This window comes from Sebastes fasciatus, chromosome 8 (genome assembly GCF_043250625.1).
Source record: "Sebastes fasciatus isolate fSebFas1 chromosome 8, fSebFas1.pri, whole genome shotgun sequence".
Lineage (NCBI taxonomy): Eukaryota > Metazoa > Chordata > Actinopteri > Perciformes > Sebastidae > Sebastes > Sebastes fasciatus.
The window spans coordinates 24,769,250-24,794,360 of NC_133802.1; the positions used below are offsets into that span (position 1 = coordinate 24,769,250).

The 25,111-nt window shown below is 38.4% G+C and overlaps 1 protein-coding gene across 3 annotated transcripts; it reads left to right on the plus strand.

Moving 5' to 3' along the window:
* Positions 1–1,142: 1,142 nt before the first annotated feature.
* On the plus strand, positions 1,143–25,111 carry atp13a2 (ATPase cation transporting 13A2). Of its 3 annotated transcripts, none has more exons than XM_074644576.1 (29): positions 1,143–1,294; positions 7,660–7,736; positions 8,511–8,678; positions 9,180–9,238; positions 9,972–10,038; positions 10,128–10,207; positions 10,376–10,453; positions 11,179–11,248; positions 11,381–11,515; positions 11,613–11,679; positions 13,999–14,130; positions 14,272–14,427; positions 15,429–15,539; positions 15,651–15,697; positions 15,804–15,992; positions 16,085–16,291; positions 16,601–16,696; positions 17,479–17,635; positions 18,104–18,215; positions 18,342–18,466; positions 18,561–18,733; positions 19,987–20,079; positions 20,336–20,415; positions 20,964–21,116; positions 21,251–21,347; positions 22,348–22,571; positions 22,735–22,886; positions 23,027–23,199; positions 24,800–25,111. In XM_074644576.1, the coding sequence occupies exons 1-29, from the start codon at positions 1,282–1,284 to the stop codon at positions 24,965–24,967; spliced, it is 3,459 nt and encodes a 1,152-aa protein (XP_074500677.1). In that variant the 5' UTR covers positions 1,143–1,281; the 3' UTR covers positions 24,968–25,111. The 3 variants fall into 3 exon arrangements, with proteins under 3 accessions (XP_074500677.1, XP_074500679.1, XP_074500678.1); XM_074644578.1 differs by lacking the exon at positions 1,143–1,294 and adding an exon at positions 5,788–5,862; XM_074644577.1 differs by lacking the exon at positions 1,143–1,294 and adding an exon at positions 5,846–5,955.

The window sequence follows — 25,111 nt, forward strand, 5'->3', positions numbered from 1 at the left end:
TAATGGGACATGTTTAATTGCTGAAAAGGTCATTTTCACAGTAGACATTTTGACTTGTCAAATTAGTGGAATTAGTAACATTAATAATGACTGCATCCCATTAACTTGAGCCAGTTCCAGGGCTCGGGTAGTATCCATATTCACTCACTGACATGGTTTTATGTTGTTATTACACCTGTGCTTTTACTGCTTCGACAAAGCAAATCAGTCTGCTGGGGAAAAAGGCTCTGTTGGAATGTGGTCACTTTTTGTATTTGTTGAACTGGAGAGCTGCATATAAACAGGAACTCTACAGTAACAAGATTAATATTACAGTTCATGTAACACAAAAGTTGTTCTATAAATGGCTGATAATAAAGCTACAAAACATTAGTAAATGGTTCTAAGTTTAAACATATCAGCACTTCACGATGGAGTATTAGGGCCACATTGAGGGAAAATAATAAATCAGATTTCAAGAATAAAGTCATATTACGAGAACAAAGTCAAAGGTTTATGAGAAAGAAAGTCGTAATATTACGAAAATAAAGTCATAATATTATAAAATAGTAATTTTACGAGTTATTTTCTTTTTTCCCATAAAGTTATGACTTTTTTCCCTCAATGTGGCACTAATACTCTATAGTACATTTGCACTCACTGCATCAGACTTATATACTATATACTTAGACTATAAACTGTGTTACCTTCATCACAATGATCAAATATTTTGCAGCTCCAGACAGATTTTTTTATTTATTTTTTGCCTAAAATGGCTCTTTTGATAGTAAAGGTTGGTGACCCCTGGTATATACAGTAGGTGTCAGGCTGGCCCACCAAACATTTGAGTGAAGCTGGTGTGGTGCTTTTTATAATGTTGAGGGTTGTTTGTTTGCTAATGGAAATAATACTAATTTAAATAAATTTAATAATTTTATTTATTAATTGACAAAGAAACATTCAAATAAAACCACTATAATCAAACGTATAAATACTATAATAATTAAATCTATTGTTATATAGAGAAAACGATCTGCTATATGGAGGAACTTAAAATGTTGTAAACGATACGAATGTAGCAGGGTTGGTACTATCCTGACGGTGTTTCTACTCTTTGGCACGTTCGCGTCTCTTTTGTCCTACGTGACTCTCCGTAGTAGAGTGTTTGTTTGTAGCTGTAATACCTCAATGTTTGTGAAAGGATCTCGTCTTTCTGGTTCAGGAGACAGTCTGTCATGTAGGTTTCGATGGTGTGAAGGAAGGTAACGTTTAATGCGAAGGCTGTGGTCGTGAGCAGAGAGGATGGAGAGCCCCGGTGAGTGTGTTTGAATGCTGTTAACGAACCTTCACACATGAAGATGAACAGATGTTATCTTTGATGTTCGCTTTAAAACCAGACAAGACAAGTAGGGTGGTAGTTGGTTCTGAGCTGACAGATGTTGACTGACTGCAGGTGTTATAGTGGCAATAACCCCCAGAATAGAGGACAAAATGTACGTTATTAGCCCTTTCTTTGTTTGGTAGAACTAACTAACATACTAGCTGTATGCTGTTTAATATACAGTTTATATACTGTATATTATACAGTTTATATATTGTATATTATTATTATGGAGTATATATACTATATATTGTAACTGTATATTATATATTATATATTATTATACAGTATATATACTGTATATTATTACTGTATGTATACTGTATATTATTATTGTATATTATATATTATTATTATACAGTGTATATACAGTATATACACTGTATATTATACAGTGTATATACTGTATATTATTACTGCATATTCTATATTATTATACAGTATATATACTGTATAAAACTAATAATATAGAATATACAGTATATATACTGTATATTATTACTGTATATTCTATATTATTATACAGTATATATACTGAATAATTATACAGTATATATTTTGTATATTATTACTGTATATTCTATATTCTATATTATTATTTTATACAGTATATATACTGTTTATTATACAGTATATATACTGTATATTCTATATTTTATATTAGAAATAAAAATATATTAAAAATATTTGTTCCTTAACAAAATGTGAGGAAAAATGAGAGTTAATCGTGGACATGAAATTTTAATATTGTCCCATGCCTAGTCTATACAATCCTACTGCCTTACTAATACAGGTATTAATTAGGGATGGGCAATATATCGATATTATATCGGTATCGTGATATGAGACTAGATATCGTCTTAGATTTTGCATATTGTAATATGGCACGAGTGTTGTCTTTTCCTGGCTTTAAAGGCTGCATTACAGTAAAGTGATGTTATTTGCTGAACTTACTAGACTGTTCTAATATTTGTCTTTTACACTTAGTCATTATAGCTCTCATTGTGTAAATATTTAGTGAAAGCACCATTCCTACAATATCGTTACAATATCAATATTGGGTTATTTGTTCAAAAATATCATGCTATTTGATTTTCTCTCTCAATTAGAGCATGACTGAAAAATCTGCCTTTATTAGCTTCAGGGTTGACGTATATGTTGGACGATAAGTAATTGCAGTAGAGATGACTAACATTAATAGAGCCAGATACTGGTTTGACGAGTGACGCTGGTGTGCTGCTATTTGATGTTGTTTTTGCATCCTCAGCACAGATGACGGTCTGGTGTCTGTCAAAGTCATGTGTGGAAACTCGTTTCCCTTTTTTTGACATCGTGGAAATTTTGCCCTGTAATGGTCTGACTGAAGATGAAACGGAAAGCCTGGACAGGTCATTGGCCAGAGCAGGATTTATAAAGTCATATTTGTAGGGATATAATGTCCATTGTGGCCTCTCTCCTCCAAATGTAGCTGGCCCTTTGAACAGTTATTGATTGCTGCCTGGGACGAATGTAAGTTTAAAAGGGGCATAATTATGACTTTAGATGGCTTTTGAGTCTATTTAGGTGAAGTATGTACATGAATTGGTTACGTGAAATCAGCTGGAATTCAATACCACTTTAGAGATTAAGGAAATACTGGCTGCTATGGTGTAGCTTTATTGTCAAAGTATTTAAGCAGATCTTTCCAAATAGTCTGACCCACAGAAACCCAAAAGGAATGATCTTTTTGGGTAGAGATTGGCCAAGTTACCACAAAGCAAGCATGTGATTTGGCAAAATAACTCACATGTAGTCACATTAGCCTCGATGAGCTTTCACATGATTATTATACTACAATCATCATGTGTTGTGTTTTATGCCAAAACAGATGACTCACTTCTTCGGTTTCCTGTGCAGTGTAATATGAATGTGTGTTCTGGTGTCCTTTATCATGAGGAAAGTACTATCTTGTGTGTACACAGACACAAATTTCCCTTTTTTCCGCACAAATTTCAACAATATATTTTTCGTGAGTTTTCATACGAATGTCCAGCACCACGTCTTTTCAAAATAAACTACTTAGGTTAAGGAAAAGATCAACTTGGTAAGGCTTAGGTCAGCCCCCTCGCTCTGACATCCCTCCATTAATGCATGTATATAGGTCCTGTTTGTGCATGTGTGTATTTCGGGCCTGTGTGTATGTTCTATGTAAAAATAACAGAGTGTAAAAATTGAATTCCCCCTCGGGATTAATAAAGTGCCTTTCTTCTTCTTCTTCTTCTTCTTCTTCTTCTTCTTCTCCTTCTCCTTCTCCTTCTTCTTCTTCTTCTTCTTCTTCTTCTTCTTCTTCTTCTTCTTCTTCTTCTTCTTCTTCTTCTTCTTCTTCTCCTTCTCCTTCTTCTTCTTCTCCTTCTCCTTCTTCTATTATAGTTGCAGTACAAAATACAACTTGGATGTTAACTAGTTGTGTACTCTAAGTTTACTACTCTTACATTTAAAGTATATTTAAAAGTATACTTTTATAAACTAAAAAGTGGGCCTATTTAGTACACTTACAAGTATACTACTAGTACATTGATATTAGTATAGTTATTACATAAAGTATATTTGGGAATACACTTGAACTAATTATTTTTTGTAAGGGTAATAAGACTGACCGACCGCAGCCAACACTATTTTGCAAGACGGGCCTCACTAGATATAACTTTGCGCTTTTGGTGCTTCCATGTAGTTTGTGTTGGAATCTGAGTCTGAACAGCGTAGCCTCATGTGAGCGCTCATGGGACACCGACCCGGATTGATTAATACGTGTAAGAAGTTACAAACAGTCCCTTTAAAGAAAACTTATACATATACTAAAAAATAAAATGTACTTTCATGAACAAAAAAGTGGGCTACACGTATATAACTAAAAAGTATACAAGTTCACTTGTAGTTCATATTATATTTGCAGTACAAAATACAACTTGGATGTTAACTAGTTGTGTACTCAAAGTTTACTACTCTTACATTTAAAGTAAAGTAGTAAAAGTAAGTACTTAAAAGTATACTTTTATAAACTAAAAAGTGGGCCAATTTAGTACATTTACAAGTATACTACTAGTACATTGATACTAGTATACTTATTACATAAATACTTTATGTATTAAGTAGTAGTATACTACTTGGGAATACACTTGAATAGTATAATTATTTTTTGTAAGGGTGATAAGACTGATATGTTGGTGCCAAAGGGATTAAAACTATAAAGTATTGGTTCAACTTGGATGTTAACTAGTTGTGTACTCAAAGTTTAGTACTCTTACATTTAAAGTATACTGAATATATTATATATATACATATATATTATATTATTATACTGAAAAGTACAGAAGTATATTTGGCTAAGTACTATAAGTTAACTTAAAGAAAACTTACACATATACTAAAATATAAAGTGTACTTTCATAAACGAAAAAGTGGGCTACAAGTATATAACTAAAAGTATACAAGTTCAAGTATACAAGTATACTTAAAAGTATACTTTTATAAACTAAAAAATGGGCCAATTTAGTACACTTACAAGTATACCACTAGTACATTGATATTAGTATACTTATTACATAAAGTGTATTTGGGAATACACTTGAACTAATTATTTTTTGTAAGGGTAATAAGACTGACCGACCGCAGCCAACACTATTTTGCAAGACGGGCCTCACTAGATATAACTTTGCGGTTTTGGTGCTTCTGTGTAGTTTGTGTTGGAGTCTGAGTCTGAACAGCGTAGCCTCACGTGAGCGCTCATGGGACACCGACCCGGATTGATTTATACGTGTAAGAAGTTACAAACAGTCCCTTTAAAGAAAACTTACAAGTATACTAAAAAATAAAATGTACTTTCATGAACAAAAAAGTATACTAGTTCACTTGTAGTTCATATTATATTTGCAGTACAAAATACAACTTGGATGTTAACTAGTTGTGTGCTCAAAGTTTACTACTCACTCTTACATTTAAAGTTTACTTAAAAGTATACTTTTATAAACTAAAAAGTATATTTTTTTAAACTAAAAAGTGGGCCAATTTAGTCCCAAGATGTAATGAATTAGTACACTTACAAGTATACTACTAGTACATTGATATTAGTATAGTTATTACATAAAGTATACTTGGGAATACACTTGAACTATATAGAGTATAATTATTTTTTGTAAGGGTAATAAGACTGATATGTTGGTGCAAAGGGATTACAACTATAAAGTATTGATGTTTGTCTGCCTTCATCTGTCAGGTGTTTGATGTTGTCATAGTTATAAACAAACCATTAATTGATCATATTATCATGATAATTTATAACAGAACTGTTCGTCTTTGCTTTGATGTCAGACATGGCTTCGGGGAATCACTTTAAAAGCCGGTTGAACGAGTATTCCCAGGTATCAGGCCTCACAGCCTCTCAGCCTCTCAGCCAGGTATCAGACTCACCGCGCTCAGGTAGATCAGGAAGGTGGGCTGCAGCTGCTGCAGGAATCTGGAGAGAGGTGTGCTAGTGAGCTGGATATCTGCTCTCTCTCTAGTCTCTATCTTTATCATTTCGGGGATATATTTATTATAAATTAACGGTAAAATTGACGGTAAGCTCATTTGTTTTCTCCTTAAATGTGTTTTTAACGGTTTTGTTTCAGATCTTTGGAAGCGGAAGTTAGCATCCGGTTAAACAAACAACTCACTTTCCTCCACGTATTCTTTAATCTCCTCTGTACTGTTAATATATGGACTTTACTGTGAGTTTATAGCAATACTTTATGTAGTATTTTACTGATGTTAAACTGGGATTTGTTATGTGGAGGAGTTACAAATATTAAGTCTTTTACTTTACAACAAAATATCAAAGAATAAAGACTATTTAGTGGTATTTTCTTTTTAATTCATAAGCGACACGTTATATACTTCTTGTGAATATAATCCATGTAATCTTATTTCCATATATTATATGTATTTTGTATCATTGTTAACGTCTTATTTTGAAAACCGGACGTAGTCACACGTTTATCCTTCCGCTAACTTCACGTCACTCTTTGATCCTGTCTCTTAATACATCTATGGTTTCGGTGCCGTTTGACTTCACCGTCGGATCATTTGGCCCCAAACACATAAAGTAATAAGAGGAAACGCCCTTTTGTTTTCCTAACCCGTGAGAACCAGCTCATTATGTTGTTATCCTGAGATAACAAAGCGTGTTTCCTCAAGATCACGAGTTAATGAGTCCTCTTAGAATGACTCTGGGCCATTTGCAGAGGGATTATCTGAATTGAACATTAAAAGACACAGTTTTAACTACTTACACAGACTATGTAGTTGTGCTGTAAAGTTTTAATTGGTGTCTGACTGATAAGTGAAGCTTATGAGCTCACCTTTGCTCAGTTTAGGCACATTGCACTACATGCAGTTGTGGAGCGAATACTCATATTGTTTACTTGAATAAAAGTATTAATAAAACAGTAAAAAATACTCCTCTACAAGTAAAAGTCCTGTTTTAAAAATGTGACTCAAGTAAAAGTATTATCATTTAATGTAGTTAAAGGGACTGTTTGTAAGAATCAGAAATGCTTGTTAACAGCGACACCTGTGGCCGTTAAATCAACGAAAGTCAGCGTCGGATTCGCGCTTGTGCTCGCTCTAAATAGACATGAACGAGCATCACTCAAAACAGTGAGGCGACACACGTCAGCTAAAACCACAATATCACTCTATATTTCACCTGCTTGGCAGTAATGTTAGCTGACCAGACAAAGGTCTCTCCATGAATCAATGCTGAACCTAGTGTTGACTTTTCCTGCCTCAGCCTCCCGACCGCGGCCGGAGGGAACAGGGTAGACACCGGCACCCGGTCGAAGACGATAACGTTTCTCGCTGCGGAGCCCCGTCACTTCACAAGACACAAAACCTCTGTTGGTCTGGAGGAGCTGCAGCATTTATTTCTGCACAAACGTCCACTGTACGTTCACTAGATATTCTCAGAGCTATGAAGTCTTCTGCAGTGTGTAGTGTGTGCGCATGCATGTGAGGTGGAGCGAGCTGAGTGAACTCTGTACTCTGTATGAGCCAAAACCCAGGTATTGATTAGGGTATCGGGACAGAAAAAGTCAGATCGGTGCATCTCTACTACTGCTACTCTATTTTACTCTACTACTCCATCTGCAACATGAACTCAACTTGTTGCAGCTTTTGAGCTTTACATTGTGTGTTTTGTCAGTACAGTATTGACTTTGAGGGTGTTTGTGTTGTGCTGCTCAGATCATGTCAATATTGTAACAGAGGAATTGTCTGTTCTGCAGGTAGTGTGGTGGAGCCGCAGAGCGGACTCCCCTCACCCTGTCCACGAGACCCCCTGCTCAGTCCTGACTCACACATGGTAAGAACCTCCATGACAATGGCCACAAACAAGTGTGTCAAATGATGTTTGCATTAATGAGTTAGATATGGACAAAGAGGAACAAGTAGGGGGAAATACAGCAGTCTTTGTTGACAGATGTAGTGATAGTGTGCTTCGCTTGATGTGGTGTGAAAACATACAGTAAGGGCAATATGATGATATGAACCATCAAACAAAAAAAATTCTATCGTTTATATTTTTGTTATTGTAATGTCGAAAAACCAGTGGCCGACCTGAGTTACAACAATATTTATGTCAGTTGGACGGCGCTTTATTCATTTTTTCTCTATAATTTCAATCGAAACTGTTCTATTGTTTTTACAATAAAGTTCTTAATGAAATGAGAAAATACTCAGTACATTTTATTTGTCAAGTATTTAATTCACACAGGAGTATACAAACTTAGACATTACAATGTGGTTATTTCAGATAGACAATTTATTTATTGAATTAGCAGAAAACATGCTATATCATGATATATATATATATATATCTCTTTCGTTATCGAGATATGAAATGATCGGGATGGAAGATGTTGGCCATGTTGCCCAGCCCTAGTTACAATGACACCTGTAGATGTAGAACTCAGAGATATAGACAACATTTTCTGTCACGTTTGGTTCATCATCACTGTTGAAAGCCGCCGTCACAATCGGGCTTCATTTTATCATCTAATATGTGTGCTGATCAGCTGTATGGAAATGAACCTTTGTTTGAATCTGAATGGACTGTGTGACTCCTTTGCCCCATCAGGATGTTCGGGGGTATAAGTGGGTGTGCTGGCGGGTGTGGTTGTGTCGTCTGGCGGCCGTGCTGTCCTTGGGTCTCCTCCTGCTTGTGTTTCACTGGCGCCCGCGGCTCGCTGTCCTCTTCCGCTGCTGCTCCTGCTCTCTGGCACTGGCAGATATTCTGCTAATAAGAGTGAGAAAATAAATTCATTCCTACTTTGATTTAAAACCCACTTGACACCTGGCATTATTACTGAAACTGGATATCGCTTAAAGTTGCAAGAACTGACCTGCGTTGTAATATATAAAATGTTATAATGTGTGCAACAGGTGACTGTAAAAATAACATAAGTTATAGCATAACTAATAATAATTAAACATGATTAATTATCATTTTATTGTTTAACATTAAAATAACTAATAACTAAGTTTAATTACCCTACCATCTGTTTGATTCACACGTCCTCACTGGGTGGAACGCTGGATTAAGATGTTAAGATGTGTATTTATACCTTGATTCCATCCTTTGCTTCGTATTTGTTGGTCCTGTCTCCTGTGAGATGGAAAAGAGGACCATGTCTATTGCCGTATTCTGTGTTGTGCTCTGATTCACTGCATATCTTGGTTGTTCGAGTGCCTACAATAGTTTCCAGCAATCACATACTCTATGTATCTGTGTCGTTTTCCCTTCCAGGACAGTTTTGACCAGCATCATGTGGTGGAGGTCCTCACAGAGGAGATGGAGGACGGCAGGTCAGCTACATGTCTCTGTCCTCTGACAGCATCACCTTTAGCCTTATGCAACACTAAGCACATATCTACGAAAGGTGGAACTAACAAAAAATGAATTGCTAAAAATGGAGGTGATGAAAATGCAGACAAATAAAAAAAAAATGGAGACGTAAAAGTGGACGTTAGCTGAAAAATGGAGTGATAAATTATCAAGTGATTTCATTAACTTGACTAAAACAGTCATGTTTCATCATTTTCGCCATCTTCCATTCATCATTCACAACAATAAATGGCCATTTTATCATTTAAGGGAAGTGGCCTCAACGGTGGTACGGTGTATCAAAAAATAATTGAAGAAAGGGGAAGTGATGGAAATGCTTACGAATTGATAATGGCAGTGATGAAATTGTATGTGAATTAAAAACTAGAGTGATAAATTGTCAATTGATTTGATAAACTTGGCGTTTTATTTGAAACGGTGTTGCTCAGATAATCAACTGACCCCAACGGACATTTATCATTTACAGCACGCAATTTTGAAAAAGTTGAGAGTAGAGCGGTTCGCTGATTGTTCTTTTTTTTTGATAGGGTGATAATCAATTCATTTGATAGTTTATCACTCCAATTTTCATTTCACCTTCATTTTTATTAATTAATTTTTGTTACTTTCAGCCCTCATACATATCTGAGAAAACTGAAGAAAACTGTATGCTCTATGCTCTACGCTCTACTTAACTTGGGTTGTCCCTTTCAGTTTGGAGTTGTGGACAGAGCTGGAGGACAATGAATGGAGAGATACAGTTCAGCTGCACAAGGAGGAGGTAAGGAAGAAGGGAACGTTTGGCAGAATAATGTGCTGAGTCAACTGATCTTCTTTCCCAGACTGAAAGTGACCATTATTGTGTTACAGAAAACACTGCTGCGCTACTACCTGTTTGAAGGGCTGCGCTACATCTGGCTGGAGAGGAAAGGAGCTTTCTGTCTTGTCAGGTACCGAAACAGGAAAACACAGGAACACAACACTGAGCAGCTAGACCCAGCCTGTATATCTGAATACTTTCTGCTCATGCTTAGTTATGTATTCAATGTATAGCTAGAAAGTCAAATATTTCCTTTTTATCAATCATAATGTTGAATTTCTTCGGTCTTCGTCTGTAGTGTCCTCAATGAGGACTGGACCTGCAAGGACCTGTATGGCTTCCAAAAGGGCCTGAGTCACCTGGAGCAGAGCTTGAGGTAGGAAAAGATGCATGAATGGAGAAATAAACTGATTCTCTCTTTGCATGCAGTATAAATGTGTTATTTTTGCATATACTGTTTGAATATTTCTGCATATTGGGGTCCCTAAACAGTTTTGATTTGCATAAATTGGGTATCACTGTAAAGCTGAGACTCTTGAGGATCCATTGAGCCCAACTGTATTCATGTGTGATGATGTTAGTCCCCATAGTAGCCATTTCATTGACGTGAGACCATTTTTGGAAACTTGACCTCACTGTATAAAATGACCTGTGGTGACCTCTAGGATAATCACAACCACATGCAACTTTACATCCACAAACTACAGACCTAGAGCATTCAGAGGATGGGTGGCTTTCCTAGGTAGATTGACAATAAGGGGGTTTCTGTGCAGTTTCCAGAACAGAAGTGCTCGCCATCCAATCGCTGAAAAATGCAATTCTTGCAGAAATCTCCAAAAGTTTTTGATGCCAATTATTTCTGATTTATGACTAGAACAACTTGACACAAGTGCTGGGTTGCATCTTAAAATTAATCTTCAGGTTCTCAGCTTTCAGATGATGTACACCACTTCTATGTGACATCTACTGCTGACCTGCTATCTCCCCCTAAAGAGCCCCTGTACCCCCCTAAAAAAGACAAAAATGGGACTATTGTAAAGAGGGGTGGAGCGGAAGAGGTTAATCTCAGAGGGCATTCATTGATGACATAAATTCTTTCAGGAGACGCATGTATGGGCCCAACCTCATTGATGTGCCTGTGAAGTCTTACATGGAGCTGCTGTTTAAGGAGGTGAGTCTTTTATACCGCCTGGCTCAGATTGATTTCTTAATGATGGTTGAATGTTTGAATTGATATTTTATTCAAAGAGCAGGTGATGTATCAAACTGAACCTTCTGTCTCTCTCTTTATCTGCTCCTTTAGGTCCTCAACCCCTACTATGTGTTCCAGGTGTTTAGCATCACCCTGTGGATGACCGATGAGTATTACTATTACGCCGTTTGTATATTTATCATCTCCGTTTTCTCCATCGGCATCTCACTTTGTGAGATTCGCAAGGTGAGCCTGTAGTGGGATACTTAACCTGATTATAATCTGTTGTGTGTTGAGCTCTGGATATGGCTGTAAATAATATTATATAAACCTTACTCCGCAGCAAAGCATCACTCTTCGCAACATGGCCCAGTTTGTCACAAATGTCACAATACGGAGAAACTCGGGAGGTGAGTTTTTACAAATATATTCTTTCTTGAAGTTCCAGAAAATGTTCTATGTGGATTTGTTATTTGATTGATATTAACTTGAGTTCTGCAGTAATGTGCTTCATCTGAAGGCAGAACAGTGGCAGAAATATAAAAAAAAACATTATGATCTAAAGGCTTTTGGCACAGAGAGAGTTTTAGCCTGCTAAAAGAAGGCAGATTGCATCAACAAAACACTTTGGACCACTTTGGTTTCCTGACAAGTTGAGGGGTTGGTGAAGAGGTTTCATGTAGAGATAAATACCCATAATTTGATTCGGGTCAGAAAGAGTAACAGATGGTTTTGATTTGTTAACGGATACTGTACCCAGGTGTTGTGTGAGATGGTAGACAATAATAATTGCCATGTATTCTCCATAAATAAGTGCATCTCTAGAACCGCCAATGTTTTAGTTCCCTTTTTCTCACACCTGAAAATCAAAAATAGTCTTTAGTAGAACATTAGGCTGTAACACTTTATAATATCCATCATTTATAACCATCATGAATTATCCCAATTCATTGTCTAAGGAGCAGCTCCACACTTTATACCCTATGCCATCACAAGTTTGAGACTTACTACTCTATGTTTTGGATTTGGGAGAGAGTTGTTCATGTTTATTAATATTTTTGGACTGTCTTAGACCAAAGGAATAACATGTAATTATGTATTTTTGAAAATGGAGGTAGTTCTCCTTTTTAAGAGAAAAAATAAGAGAAGTCAACTCCAGATGCACCAAACGTTCTTAACCATCTAAATCTGCTCTTACCAGGTGTGCTGAATGATAAATCCCAACGTGATTACAAATGGAATAGAATAGAAAGCTTTATTGTCATTGTACATGGTACAACGAAATTTGGAGGCATCTCCAGCTCAGTGCAGTTAAAATTAGATGAATAAAAACAAACAGACAGCTACAATACGCAATCATTCCTCCATTTTACACATAACATTCACAACATTCACAGTACCCATTCGTTCCCCACATGATACACATCTATTTGGAGTGCTTCCCCAGATCAGTGCAATTAAAAACTGTGTTTAAATAGTGTAGCTATTTCACTAAAAAAAAATAATAATAATAATTATTGTACAAGTATGAGGTGTTTACTGTTATTATGGCCCAGGGAAAGAAACTGTTTGTGAGTCTGGTGGTGCGAGCTCTGATGGACCTGTAGCGCCTGCCGGAGGGCAACAGGTTAAATAGGTGTTGTGCTGGGTGGGAGGAGTCCATGATAATGTTTTTGGCTCTGTTGAGGCAGCGGGAACTGGAAATGTCCTCCAGGGAGGGCGGAGGGCAGCCAACAATCTTCTGGGCTGAGTTTATGACCCTCTGGAGAGCTCTCTTGTCTGCAGCTGAGCACCCAGCGTACCACACTGTGATGCCATACGCCAGTGTGCTCGGAGGCGTGTCGGGCGTGTAAGGGCAGGTGTTGTGTTGCGTGCAAATACTTTGGCACATGACCAAGAATTTGAGGGATTCCATCAAAAAAGCACTTGAACAATGAACTTCAGTAGATAGAAAGAAAGAAGTAAACATGGTATTTCCTAGAGCGTCAGTACTGGAGTTATCTAAGAGCAGCGGTATGTAAGCTATTCGGAAGCTGAACGCACGCGATATCATCCAAGGGTTTTTATAGTCTTAATTGGGATCAATGGACCAATAGTATTTCTTTCATAATTGTGGTCATGAGGACAAACAAATAAGATGTCAACATGTTAAGAAAGAAGATTTTGTTTTGGTAGGTTGCAGCAAAAAAAAGAACTTGATTATTTTAAGAAAACTAATTTATTCAGATTTCGTAGGAATGTAAAAAATTAAAATAGGACCTATTATGCTCATTGTCAGGTGCATACTTGAAATTGTTTAGCTCTGCTCAAACTAGCCGCTAGGCAGGTCTTCTGCAAATGTGTTACTTGAGCTGGGTTTCCACCAAAAGTTCACTACTTTCGAGGTCACAACAGTAAACACAGTCAGCATCCTGCAGTTCAGTGTGTCCTCCTGTTTCATTTAAAAAATGCTGGGAAAAAAAAATACCTTTTACATGCACAAAACATTATATAACACACTAAAGGAAAAGGAAAAGTCACAAAAGCATAATAGGTCTTCTTTAAATTTGTACCTTTTGTGTCTGGATATGAATGTATACAAGTCTCCTCTATCTCTCTTTGTTAATGTGAGTACAAGTAAGGAAGTAAATGAGGTAGTTGTTTTGTTTTATTGAGCCCTGTAAAGTCATTCTGCATTAAACCCAGAACTCTCTACAAGGACGTTCATTCGTAGTTGTGTGTTTTCTCAGTGGAGGAGTGTGTGAGCTCGGAGGAGCTGGTCCCCGGCGACTGTCTCATCATCCCTCAGGAAGGTCTGCTGCTGCCCTGTGATGCTGCCCTGCTGGCTGGGGAGTGCCTGGTCAACGAGAGCATGCTCACAGGTGATCAACAAACCGTTTAACACTTTTTGTTATGTAGGATTTATTCTAAAAAACCTCTTTAAAACAGCAGTCATGCCTGCCATGGATGCCTTCCTGTGAGGAGTCCCTGTACTCACCTATTTTCATCATTCCTGTGTCCAGGTGAAAGTGTCCCAGTGCTGAAAACACCACTGCCGTCTGGTGAAGGGAGGTACAGCTCAGAGACTGAGCGTAGACACACTGTTTTCTGTGGTACCCAGCTCATTCAGGCCAAAGGGGGAGGGCCGGGAGGTGTTGTTGCTGTGGTCACAAGCACCGGTGAGTAGAGACACTGATGATCTGAGTATATAATCTTTTTGTGAGATGTCAGTTAACAGTTAAAGGTGACCTTCTATGAGCAGGTCCCCGCACATGTGTCTGTTGGTTACACAATACACAGTCCTGCCAACACTATTCCATTGATCTGGTGATAGTAACACACCCAAGATATAGAAGATATGAAAAAAGACTGCTTGCTAGTTAACACAAATCTAAACAACATGGGTTTCAAACTTTTGAGAAAACAATGCAGTCGACACATTTGTTAGGCCTCAAGGATACACACAATGCTTTTTGGTGAGTTACAGTGAATGTAAGCTAAAAGTTGTTCACAAGGAAACCCCACAAAATGACCATTTGTATATCAATTACCTTGAATTCTTGAAGAAAAACTTTGTTTTTCTCACATGCCTCCACAGTGAAAGAAGAATCAAAACACTGAGGAAAGTCTTGATGAATTGAAGTAAATGGGGGCGGCGTTTAACAACAGCAAAACTATATCAAAACATCTGTTTACAAACTCTCACACAACTCTTACAGTATATTCCAAGTCTCATTTATCCAGCCATATGCTCACTACTTCTCAAACACATGTATTTTTGCTAAAACCTTACGATTTAAAACACTTTCACATAAACGGCCTCACGCTTGCATAGGCGCGCTACTCGTCTAGACATGCACGTGTTTTAAATAGTAAGGTTTTAGCGTAAATGCATGTGTTTGGGAAGTAGTGAGCATACGACTGGATAAATGAGACTTCGATTATACTGTACGAGTTGTGTAAAAGTGTGTAAACGGATGTTTTGATAGTTCATCAAGACTTTTCTCCGTTTTTGATACTTCGTTCACTGTGGAGGCATGCGAGAAAATAGTTTTCTTCAAGAATTCAAGGAAACACAGGGTGAGTAATTGATAAACAAATGGTCTTGAAGTATTCCTTTTAAGAGTTTAAGTTTGCTCTCCAAGTCAAGCCAGTTCTCCTGCTTATATCTCATCCTCAGGGTTTTTCACAGCCAAAGGTAACCTGGTCAGCTCCATTATGTATCCTCAGCCAACAGACTTCCGCTTCTACCGGGATTCTGCCAAGTTCCTGCTGATCCTGGGTTCAGTTGGTAAGAGCTTTAACAAATGTTATCTGTATTTACAGCTGAGTTACTCAGATTATGTATTTCAAGCTAGCAATAATTGAATATTAATAAACTCTTTCCAATATTGTCCTTCAGCTTTAATTGGCACCATTTACAGCTTTGTGATCCTCTTCAGAGCCAATGTAAGTGCAAGCCACAATGCAAGGACCACATATTTTCTGTTTTTATCTGGCATGCCAACAATAAAGAAAGTGATATCACTGACTCTGTTTCTGGATGTGTGTCCAGGTGACGTGGAGGGAGTTGATCATTAGGAGCCTGGATATCGTGACCATCGCAGTGCCTCCAGCCCTGCCAGCTGCCATCACAACTGGCACAATCTACGCCCAGCGCAGGCTGAAGAGCCATGGAATCTTCTGCATCAGTCCGCCACGCATCAACATCTGTGGCAAGGTTTCGGTCTTCTGCTTTGACAAGGTGAGGGGGGAACTGACGCTCACTGTGTATGTGGAGAACAGTCGTGGCCACTCGTGAAGTCGCCTTTCATCAGACTACCTTTGTTCCTCCAGACAGGAACTCTTACGGAGGAGGGTCTGGATGTGTGGGGAGTGATGGAGGGGGGACCTGCTGGTTTCTCAGAGCTGGTCCCAGAGCCCGCACTCCTGCCTCCAGGGCCCATGCTCTCAGGCCTGGCCTGCTGTCACACTGTGACGCTGTTGCGAGGGCAGCCCCTCGGAGACCCTCTGGAGCTCAAGATGGTCGAGTCCACTGGTTGGGTAAGACGCCATAAAGCTTATTTTATTTCACTTTTGACTATAACTGGCTATTGTTTGAACTTTTTCAATAAGGCTGCCCCCTCTTAGTGGATTAGTCGACTAAGTGGTTGTTTTTGTCTTAGTCGATCAAGATTTCTTTAGTCAATTAGTAATTTGTTATGCTTTTTTAATGCTGAATGACGTATTTCTAAGAAACTTTTGACCACATCTCTGGTAAACACAAGATTTAAAGTGATGCTTTTGTGTGATTCTTTGATTTCTCTGTTATTATAACATTAAAGTGTCTTTACATTGTGTCTGATTTTCAAGTCGCTCCAGGAGCCGGAGGGAGATGGAAAGGTGCTGGATGCAGAGTTTGGAGGCCACAGAGTATTGGCTGTTATGAGACCTCCTACTCAATCAACTGTGAGTGTCCTTACCATCACATCACGCTCATTAGGACTGATCAGTAGGGCTTATTTGTTATTAACGTCAAATCCCCTTATAGGGGATTAGTATGAGGTACTTATCCATAATCAGTGTATTACCTGCAGTAGATGATGGTCGGCACGCCCACAGTTTGAAGAAACAGACAGGAGTATCAGCGCTGGAGCAAAGAAATGTACTGCTGTGGACGGGGCCGGCAGCAAAACGTATTTTAGCCACCTAAAAGAAAGGCCCACCGAAAAAAATCAATATCAATTTAAGTGTACGTTATATTTAGACTGGTGAAAATATTCTAAACATAGCGCACACTTATATATATTGATTTTTTTTTTTTAGGTGGGTCTTTCTTTTAGGTGTTTAAAATAAGTTTTGCTGCCGGCCCCATCCACAGCAGTGCATTACTTTGGTTCTTTGCGGTAACTCCTGTCTGTTTCTCCAAACGGCGACGTGCCGACCGTCATCTATTGTAGGTAATACATGACTATGGATAAGTACCTCATACAACCCCACTTCAAAACACATGAACTCTCCCTTTAACAACTGTAAAACTGTTGTACAGGCATTGATCTTTCCATTTCTTAACCTTAGTGTTAGATTTTGACATTGTGGTAAATGTTTGAAATTACAAACTTAATTAAATGTAGATGAAGAAAAGTTGGTGTGTCAATAGTTAAGTAGTTTAACCTCTGCAGTGTAATCTGTTTTTTTAACAGTTTCCAGTTATTCATAACTGATATTCTTCTCTTTCATTTTGCTGTCAGTCCACAAGCGAGGCGGTGGCCATTGTTCAGAGGTTTCCCTTCTCCTCGGCGCTGCAGAGGATGAGTGTGGTGACGGTGAACCGCGGGGGAAGCTCGGCTCTCGCTTTCATCAAAGGATCCCCAGAGATGGTGGCTAGCCTCTGCCTAGCAGAAACTGGTCAGTAGCTTAAAGTTTGGTACGTAACATTGGAGAAACCAGAAAGAGTACGCTAGATTAAAAAAATTATCCAACTGAAAAATCCAGCCCAGTGTTGCCAACTCATTTCCAATGAACGTAGCTAGCAGCTCCAATAGTCACTAAATCTATAGAGAAAGCCGTCAAGTCGGCAACACTGACAGTTTGTCCCTTCAGGCCTCCCTTCAAAGCCACTCCCCCAAAACTATCATTATAAACGTAAAAAACAAATGTGTGCATTTGATTTATTGATTGCTGTTGGGATTTAAAGAGAATATTTCTAAAATACATTACCCACCCTAGCTTTAATATTAATAATATCATAATAATAATAATATTCCTTTAAAGTGTAAATGTATAACTGCAGTGCAGCATTTTTAGTGATTTGGATCATCTACTCTCTACTCTGTTACATTACATTTATACTAAGGAGATGCTTTATGTTTACAGTGCCGACGCAGTTCTCCAGCAAACTGCGCAGCTTCTCCAGTGAAGGCCTCCGAGTTCTTGCCCTCGCCTATAAACCCGTAGACAGGAACACTGACTTTAGGACCATAGAACGGTGAGAACCCAGTCCGTGTTTCTTGCTTCTTTATGGCTCCAAAGCTCCATATAGACTCATTTTCCTACACCTGGAGCGTGATGTAACTCCAGTCACACTAAAACGCAGCTGTTTGTCTTTCCACAGAGGGGAGGTAGAGAAGGACATGCAGTTCCTGGGCTTGTTAATGATGAAGAATCTGGTGAAGCCAGAGAGTGCCCCGGTTATTGACATCCTGAGACTGGCAAACCTTCGCACCGTCATGGTCACTGGTGAGAGATATTTTGCACTTCCTCTATTTTTTATTATTAAGGCATCAACTTATATGACGTCATGTCAAATCTTGTTTTGTCCTTCTTCACATAGGGGACAACATCTTAACAGCAGTCAATGTGGCAAAATGCTGTGGCATGGTAGGATTGGATGAGAAGGTGATAATCGTCAATGCAACCCCCCAAACGGCCCAGTCCATGCCCACCCTGAAGTTCACCCTGGAAGACGGAGGGTTACCCACCGCCCAATGCGCCGTCATCACTCTGGTTGGTCCTGCTCAGACGCAACTCTGCAGTACACTGCTCCTCAGTCTGTTGACGTCTCGGGTGTTCTCTATAGTTAAAATATATCGTCTGGAAGGAGGAGAATCATGGTTCTGTTGTATGAGGATTTTCTTACCACAGCTTTCTTGACACTCGTGAATAAATTAGTCAATCCGTGGCAGTTTGAATTGTAGCGATACTCTGTAATAAATATTAAAGGGGATGACCTTCATTATATGTCACTTGTACTTGAGATATAAATAAATACATAAAATTATATATAAAATAAATAAGGGGTGAGATGCAAATTGGAAATTGTGCATTAATAAATAAATGCAAATAAATGCAAACATTTAAAATAAATATATATATATATAAATTAAAAAATAAGAAATAAATTAATAAATTGAATAATAATAATGTAAAATAATAAAAATGTATACATAAATAAATAAAAGAGAAAATTAAACAGATGAGGAAATTAATACAAAAATGAATAAAAAAAAAGAAGCAAATTACAACAGAAATATTGATTTATGTCACATTTTCTCATTTAATTAATGGCTATTTATTTTTTTTATAATATTTTTGCTACATTTAATGACTCATTTATTTATTTTTTGAGTAATTTATTTTTTTATTTTTTTATTTTTTTATTTTGGCAGGTTCCCTCCTACATAGAAAGACAGTGGTCTGGTTGGATTGGAAATTTAACCTTAATATTTGTCCAAGTCTTTGGGTCACATTATCTCTCATACAGCTGGAGCTGTGTTTACAGCTGTGATTTCTTTTGCACTTATTTCAAAAAAGACAATATTCCTACTAAGCTGTTTACATGGCTAATGAAAATGAATATTCCACTAATATTCCTGTTTACATGCAGCTGTGTATACGATTAACATAACCGATAGAGAACACAGCCTCCCTCTTTCATTCCTTCAACCACCTTCTTGAAAAGGTCGGCGTTGTGATATTTGCGCATATCCAAAAACCTGTTGATATCAGAGACTTTTATAATGTTTAAAAGTAGGTGTGTTTCTCCTTCCGACCAGAAATGTGGGCTTTTTTTGGGGCATGCATCTCTGCAAACTGTCAGCTAGTTGGTTTGTGTACAACACAACTCATATTTAATGACTAATGAGCTATAATGATAGCACACCCAATAGGCACATAAAACGCGTTCATGGCCTACATTTCTAAACTGGGAGGATGAATTTTGACAGCTGTTATTAATGCTTTTTCTTTTCTCCTGTCAGGGCCTGTACCAGAGTGGGTTTGACTATCACTTGGCTATTAGTGGCAAGTCCTTCGCTGCCCTCTGTGATCACTTCCCTGAGTATGTGCCAAAGGTAATGAATGCTATGTAATCCCAGCAGGGATATTCTGACAATGGACAATGCTAAACCAATAAAAGGATGCACACATACAACAGCTAGGGGAGAGGTGACAATGGTTTAATGAAATTATAATTTGGTTCCAACTGAGGCATTAGACTAACGGACTGTATTTGAAGCACCATTTTCCTTTGAATTACAAAGATGTTGATTGTAAAATCAAAATGTGATCAACTGTTTGTCAACTTTCCTGGACATGCTGTCATTGCAGGTTTTGTTGCGAGCCACCGTATTTGCACGCATGGCTCCTGACCAGAAAACCGAGCTGGTGAAGGAGCTGCAGAAACTGAAGTGAGTTCAGACACAAAAGGGGAATGATGGGAAACACACAGGAAGAACAGATTACAGCAACGGATGATTGATTATAAGGGGAAATCCAACCCTCATTAACCTGCAGTCCCAACACTCGAGATATGAATAAATGGATTGATAGATTAACTGTCAAATATATAAGTCTGAGATAGATTTCTTCAGTTCAGTCATGAGTCAAAACACAAACTAAAGAAATACCCAAACAACTCTACTCTAAATTTTACTATTTGACTCTAAATGGGACCATAATTTACTAAATGAACATCATGCTGTATTGAAGAAGACTTGAAACTAGCGATTGAGACCTTAAACTCATGTTTACAATGTTTACTGAGGTAATAAATCAAGTGAGAAGTAGGGTCATTTTCTCATAGACTTCTATACAATCAGACTTCTTTTTGCAACCAGAGGAGTCGCCCCCTGCTGGCTATTAGAAAGAATGCAGCTTCAAGGCACTTCCACATTGGCTTCACTTTTCACCGGAGGTTGTCCACTGCTTTAAATAAGACTCTCTCTTGTTACTACAGTTACCGGGTGGGCATGTGTGGGGACGGGGCCAATGACTGCGGGGCCCTGAGAGCTGCTGATGCTGGGATTTCCCTGTCTGAAGCTGAGGCTTCAATTGCGTCACCTTTTACTTCCAAGATTCAAAACATCAGCTGTGTGCCGCTGCTTATCAGGTGAGGAAGTAAGAGGCATTGAGTTAGAAGAGCAGGGTAAATATGGATAACGTCGTTGAAAACCAGTTGTGTTTTTATGGTACAGTATCTGTGGCGGAAGAAATAATAACACATTTTCCTCCTTGTCTGTGCAGAGAGGGCCGATGTTCTCTGGTCACCTCCTTCAGTCTCTTCAGATACATGGCTCTGTACAGCCTCATTCAGTTCTGCTCCGTCCTCATCGTCTACACGGTGAGCAGCAGTGGAGCTCAACACACCCTCATTGTTAAAATGGCCATCATATTTCTGCCATTCATTTATATTTCTGTCGAGACAATTTTTATTTGTTTAATGAACCAACAATATGTGAAACGATTGAAAAAATTATTAAAACTCAACTATTATGAAATGTTATTTCACCATTCATTTTTATTGGATATGAATTTATTTATTTAGAATAGTCCTTTTCAAAAGCCAGTTTGTGGGGCTAGAAAAATAGTAAGTAAATATTTCAGCCACCTTCTTGTAAAAGAGGCCCACTTAAAAAGTCACTTTCGGTTTAAATGTACGTTATATATATTTTTTTTGTCACTTTAGTCCAGATGTACGTTATATTTAGAATATTTTCACCACTTTACCTTGCTGTTAGACAGCTATACAATCTATGTTTCCAACTGGGAACTGAAGCTGTTATCTATGCTCTCACCAAAGCAACCAGACTCCATTGAGAAAAAAAACTGTAATTTTAGCTCACAGAACACAGAAGTTGCTGGTCTACCGCTGTCTTGTTCGGTAAGTTTGTTTGTGTTATTGTGTGACTTTGGTTAGTTCAGATTCACCAAAGTTACACAATAACACAAACAAACTAACGATCAAGGCAGCGGTAGACCAGCAACACCCCCGTGTTCTGTAATGTAAAATTACAGTTTTTTTCAATGGAGTCTGGTGTCTTTGGTGAGAGCATAGATGGATACAACGGCTTCAGTTCCCCGTGCAGTAACTGCTGTCTGTTTCTCCAAACTGGGGGCGTATTGACCGTCATCTACTGTAGGTAATATGCTGACTATGGATAAGTACCTCATACAACCCCACTTCAAAACACCCAAACTATCCCTTTAATGCGAAGCCATCTGTTTGCTGTATCGGCTGTCAACAAGTCACACTGAAAACTAAACACACGCCATACTGATCACCAAAGCATTGCTTACAGAACTTACAGTGAAGCATGTGACTTCTTGATGTGTGTGTCCAGGTGAAGACGATGTTTGCTGACTGGCAGTTCATGTTCGTTGACTTTTTTCTGGTGACTACGGTGGCCATCGTGATGGGGAAAGGAGGCCCCAGTAAGGAGCTGCACCCCTGCAGACCCTCAGCCAGTCTGCTGACCCTGCCTGTCCTGGGCAGCATCTTCATCCACTTCTGCATGATTATTCTGGGCCAGCTGGCTGCGCTCTTCATCACCACCTCGCAGGATTGGTCAGTACAAAGTCACACAGCTGCAAAGAGCTAGTATTTCAAAACCTGAAGAAACATTTTATATTTGTGTTGAAAAAACCCAATATCTCAGGTTTAGAAAAAGGACCATCATCCCGTCTACACTTGATACACTGTAAAATGTCATCCCCTGTATTTTTTTTAGGTACGTTCCACTCAATTCAACTTCGTTCGGAGAAGCCAACCTGCCCAACATGGAGAACACCACTGTGTTTGCCATGTCAGGTTTCCAGTACATCATCATGGCTGTGGTGGTCACCAAGGGCTACCCTCACAAGAAACCTCTCTACTACAATGGTGAGTCATCCGAAATGTCCAAGGATGATGATTTGGGGTTGGAAGGGTGGCTATTCATCGTTGTCAGATTGATTAAATATAGTATTACAAGTGAAGCTGACTTATGAACTCAGAAGTGTTTCTTCTTTTTATCTTTCCAGTGATTTTCTTCGGTCTACTGCTTGTCCTCTTCGGCCTGATGACTTGGCTGGTGTTGTATCCTGGGCCCGTCGCCGGTCGACTACTTCAACTGTACGACTTCTTTGATATGAATTTCAAAATGCTGCTTGTCGCTGTGGCTGCCCTCAACTTCCTCATTTGTTTTGTTGTGGAGGTGAGTGATGATATGAAACTTTAATATTCTCTCTCAGGACTATTGTTAATTTACATGACAATAAACTGACTCGATCCTTAACTGCAACGGCAACCAGATGAGACACATGACAGTCTGTGGATATAACTGATGCTGGGATTCTACATTATGCTTTAATGGTCACTTTTTATCAACCTGGACCCTATCTTCCCATGTTTTTGTGTCTAAATGACTAATGGAGATGACAATTTCTGAAATTGGTCCAGTATTGAAGGAGAGCGCTGTAGACGGCAGCTGCTAACAAGCTGCTATCGGGGCAAACTGGCACCGTCATTTACATCCACTAAAAAGTTTTTTTTTTTGTCATGACAGGATCTGATTGTTATTATAAGTGTCTGACAACATTATGGAAAGAGTCTCGCTCAAGGAGAAGTCTCGTTCTGAAATCTTGCGAGGTGACGTGTTGCCGGAAGACAACGGTGAAAAAGTGCCCCAGCCGGTCGGAGTTTGTTTTTTTGCAGTACAGAAAGCGTAGCTTAGTGTTATCTAAATATTTTTAGATGATTTCAACAATGTGGATGAGGTCTTTGAATTCGATGGCCACCCGTATCTATTTGAGTCAGAGTATATGGATATTCACATTTCACAACGAGACTTCTCCTTGAGTGGGACTTGGACACAATAACAAACAGACCTGTTTTATTTCTCTGTAGGGTTCTTTCCATAAAGTTGTCAGACACTTATAATAACAACCTGAGCCTATCAGTGGCAAAAACAAGCACTTTAGTGAACGTAATGTTACATTGACGCTGCTCACTTTTCCTCGCAGCTTGCTTCACAGCTGCTGTCATTAGTCAGACACAATAACATGGGAAAATAGGGTCCAGGTTGAAAACCTAAGTTACCTTTTAAAATTAAACTTACTGTATACCATATACCAAATATACTGTGTAACCAGCATACACGACACTGGGTGACAGCGCCATACTAACACTAGAGCTGCAACAAATAATCGATTAGTTGTCAAATATTAAGTTAATCGACAAGTCATTTTTTAAGAAACAAAAAGTCAAAATTTTCTGATCCCAGCTTCTTAAATGTGAATATTTTTCTGGTTTATTTACACCTCTATGACACTAAACTGAATATGTTTGAGTTTTGGACAAAACAAGATTATTTGAGGACGTCATCTTGGGCTTTGGGAAACACTGATCGTCATTTTTCACCATTTTCTGACATTTTATAGACCAAACAACTAATCGATTAATTGAGAAAGTAATCAACAGATTAATCGACAATGAAATAATCGTTAGTTGCAGCGCTAGACACAACGCATATGTATAACAGGGGTGAGTCAGCGTCTGCTCTCTGCATCAGATAAACCAAATTATAAAAAAGTAAGCATCTAGAGAGGCTGGAATCTCAGCTGTGAATGCAAACCTTTATTTTGGCTTATTAGTACAGTTGAATAAAACAGAGCCATCGTTAATGTGCTTTTCCTGCTATGACGATTCAAAACGTCTGCTCTAAGAAAAGGTCTGTTCATCATTAATGGATAAATAATCTCGTGGTTTATTCCTAAGAGACCTTGCTAACTGTACAGTTGCTGTTTTTTTTCCAGGTGCTGATAGACTTGGGTATCCTGAACTGTCTTCGGTTGCTGCGTGGGAGGCGTGAGTCGAAGAAACAGTATAAACGTCTGAACGCCTTTCTGGCTCAATCGCCATCATGGCCGCCCCTTAATCAGACCCTGACCCCCACAGATCACACAGTCATCCACTTCAGCTAACATCTGCTGGCCCCTCTGTTGGACACTTGTCGCATTCACCCAAAGCCAGAAAGGGCTGTGGATGTCTGAGCTACATCCTCAACTTTATTAACAATGCAGTTATGTTTACTTCTATTAATAAAAACTATTTTTATGTTAACAGAA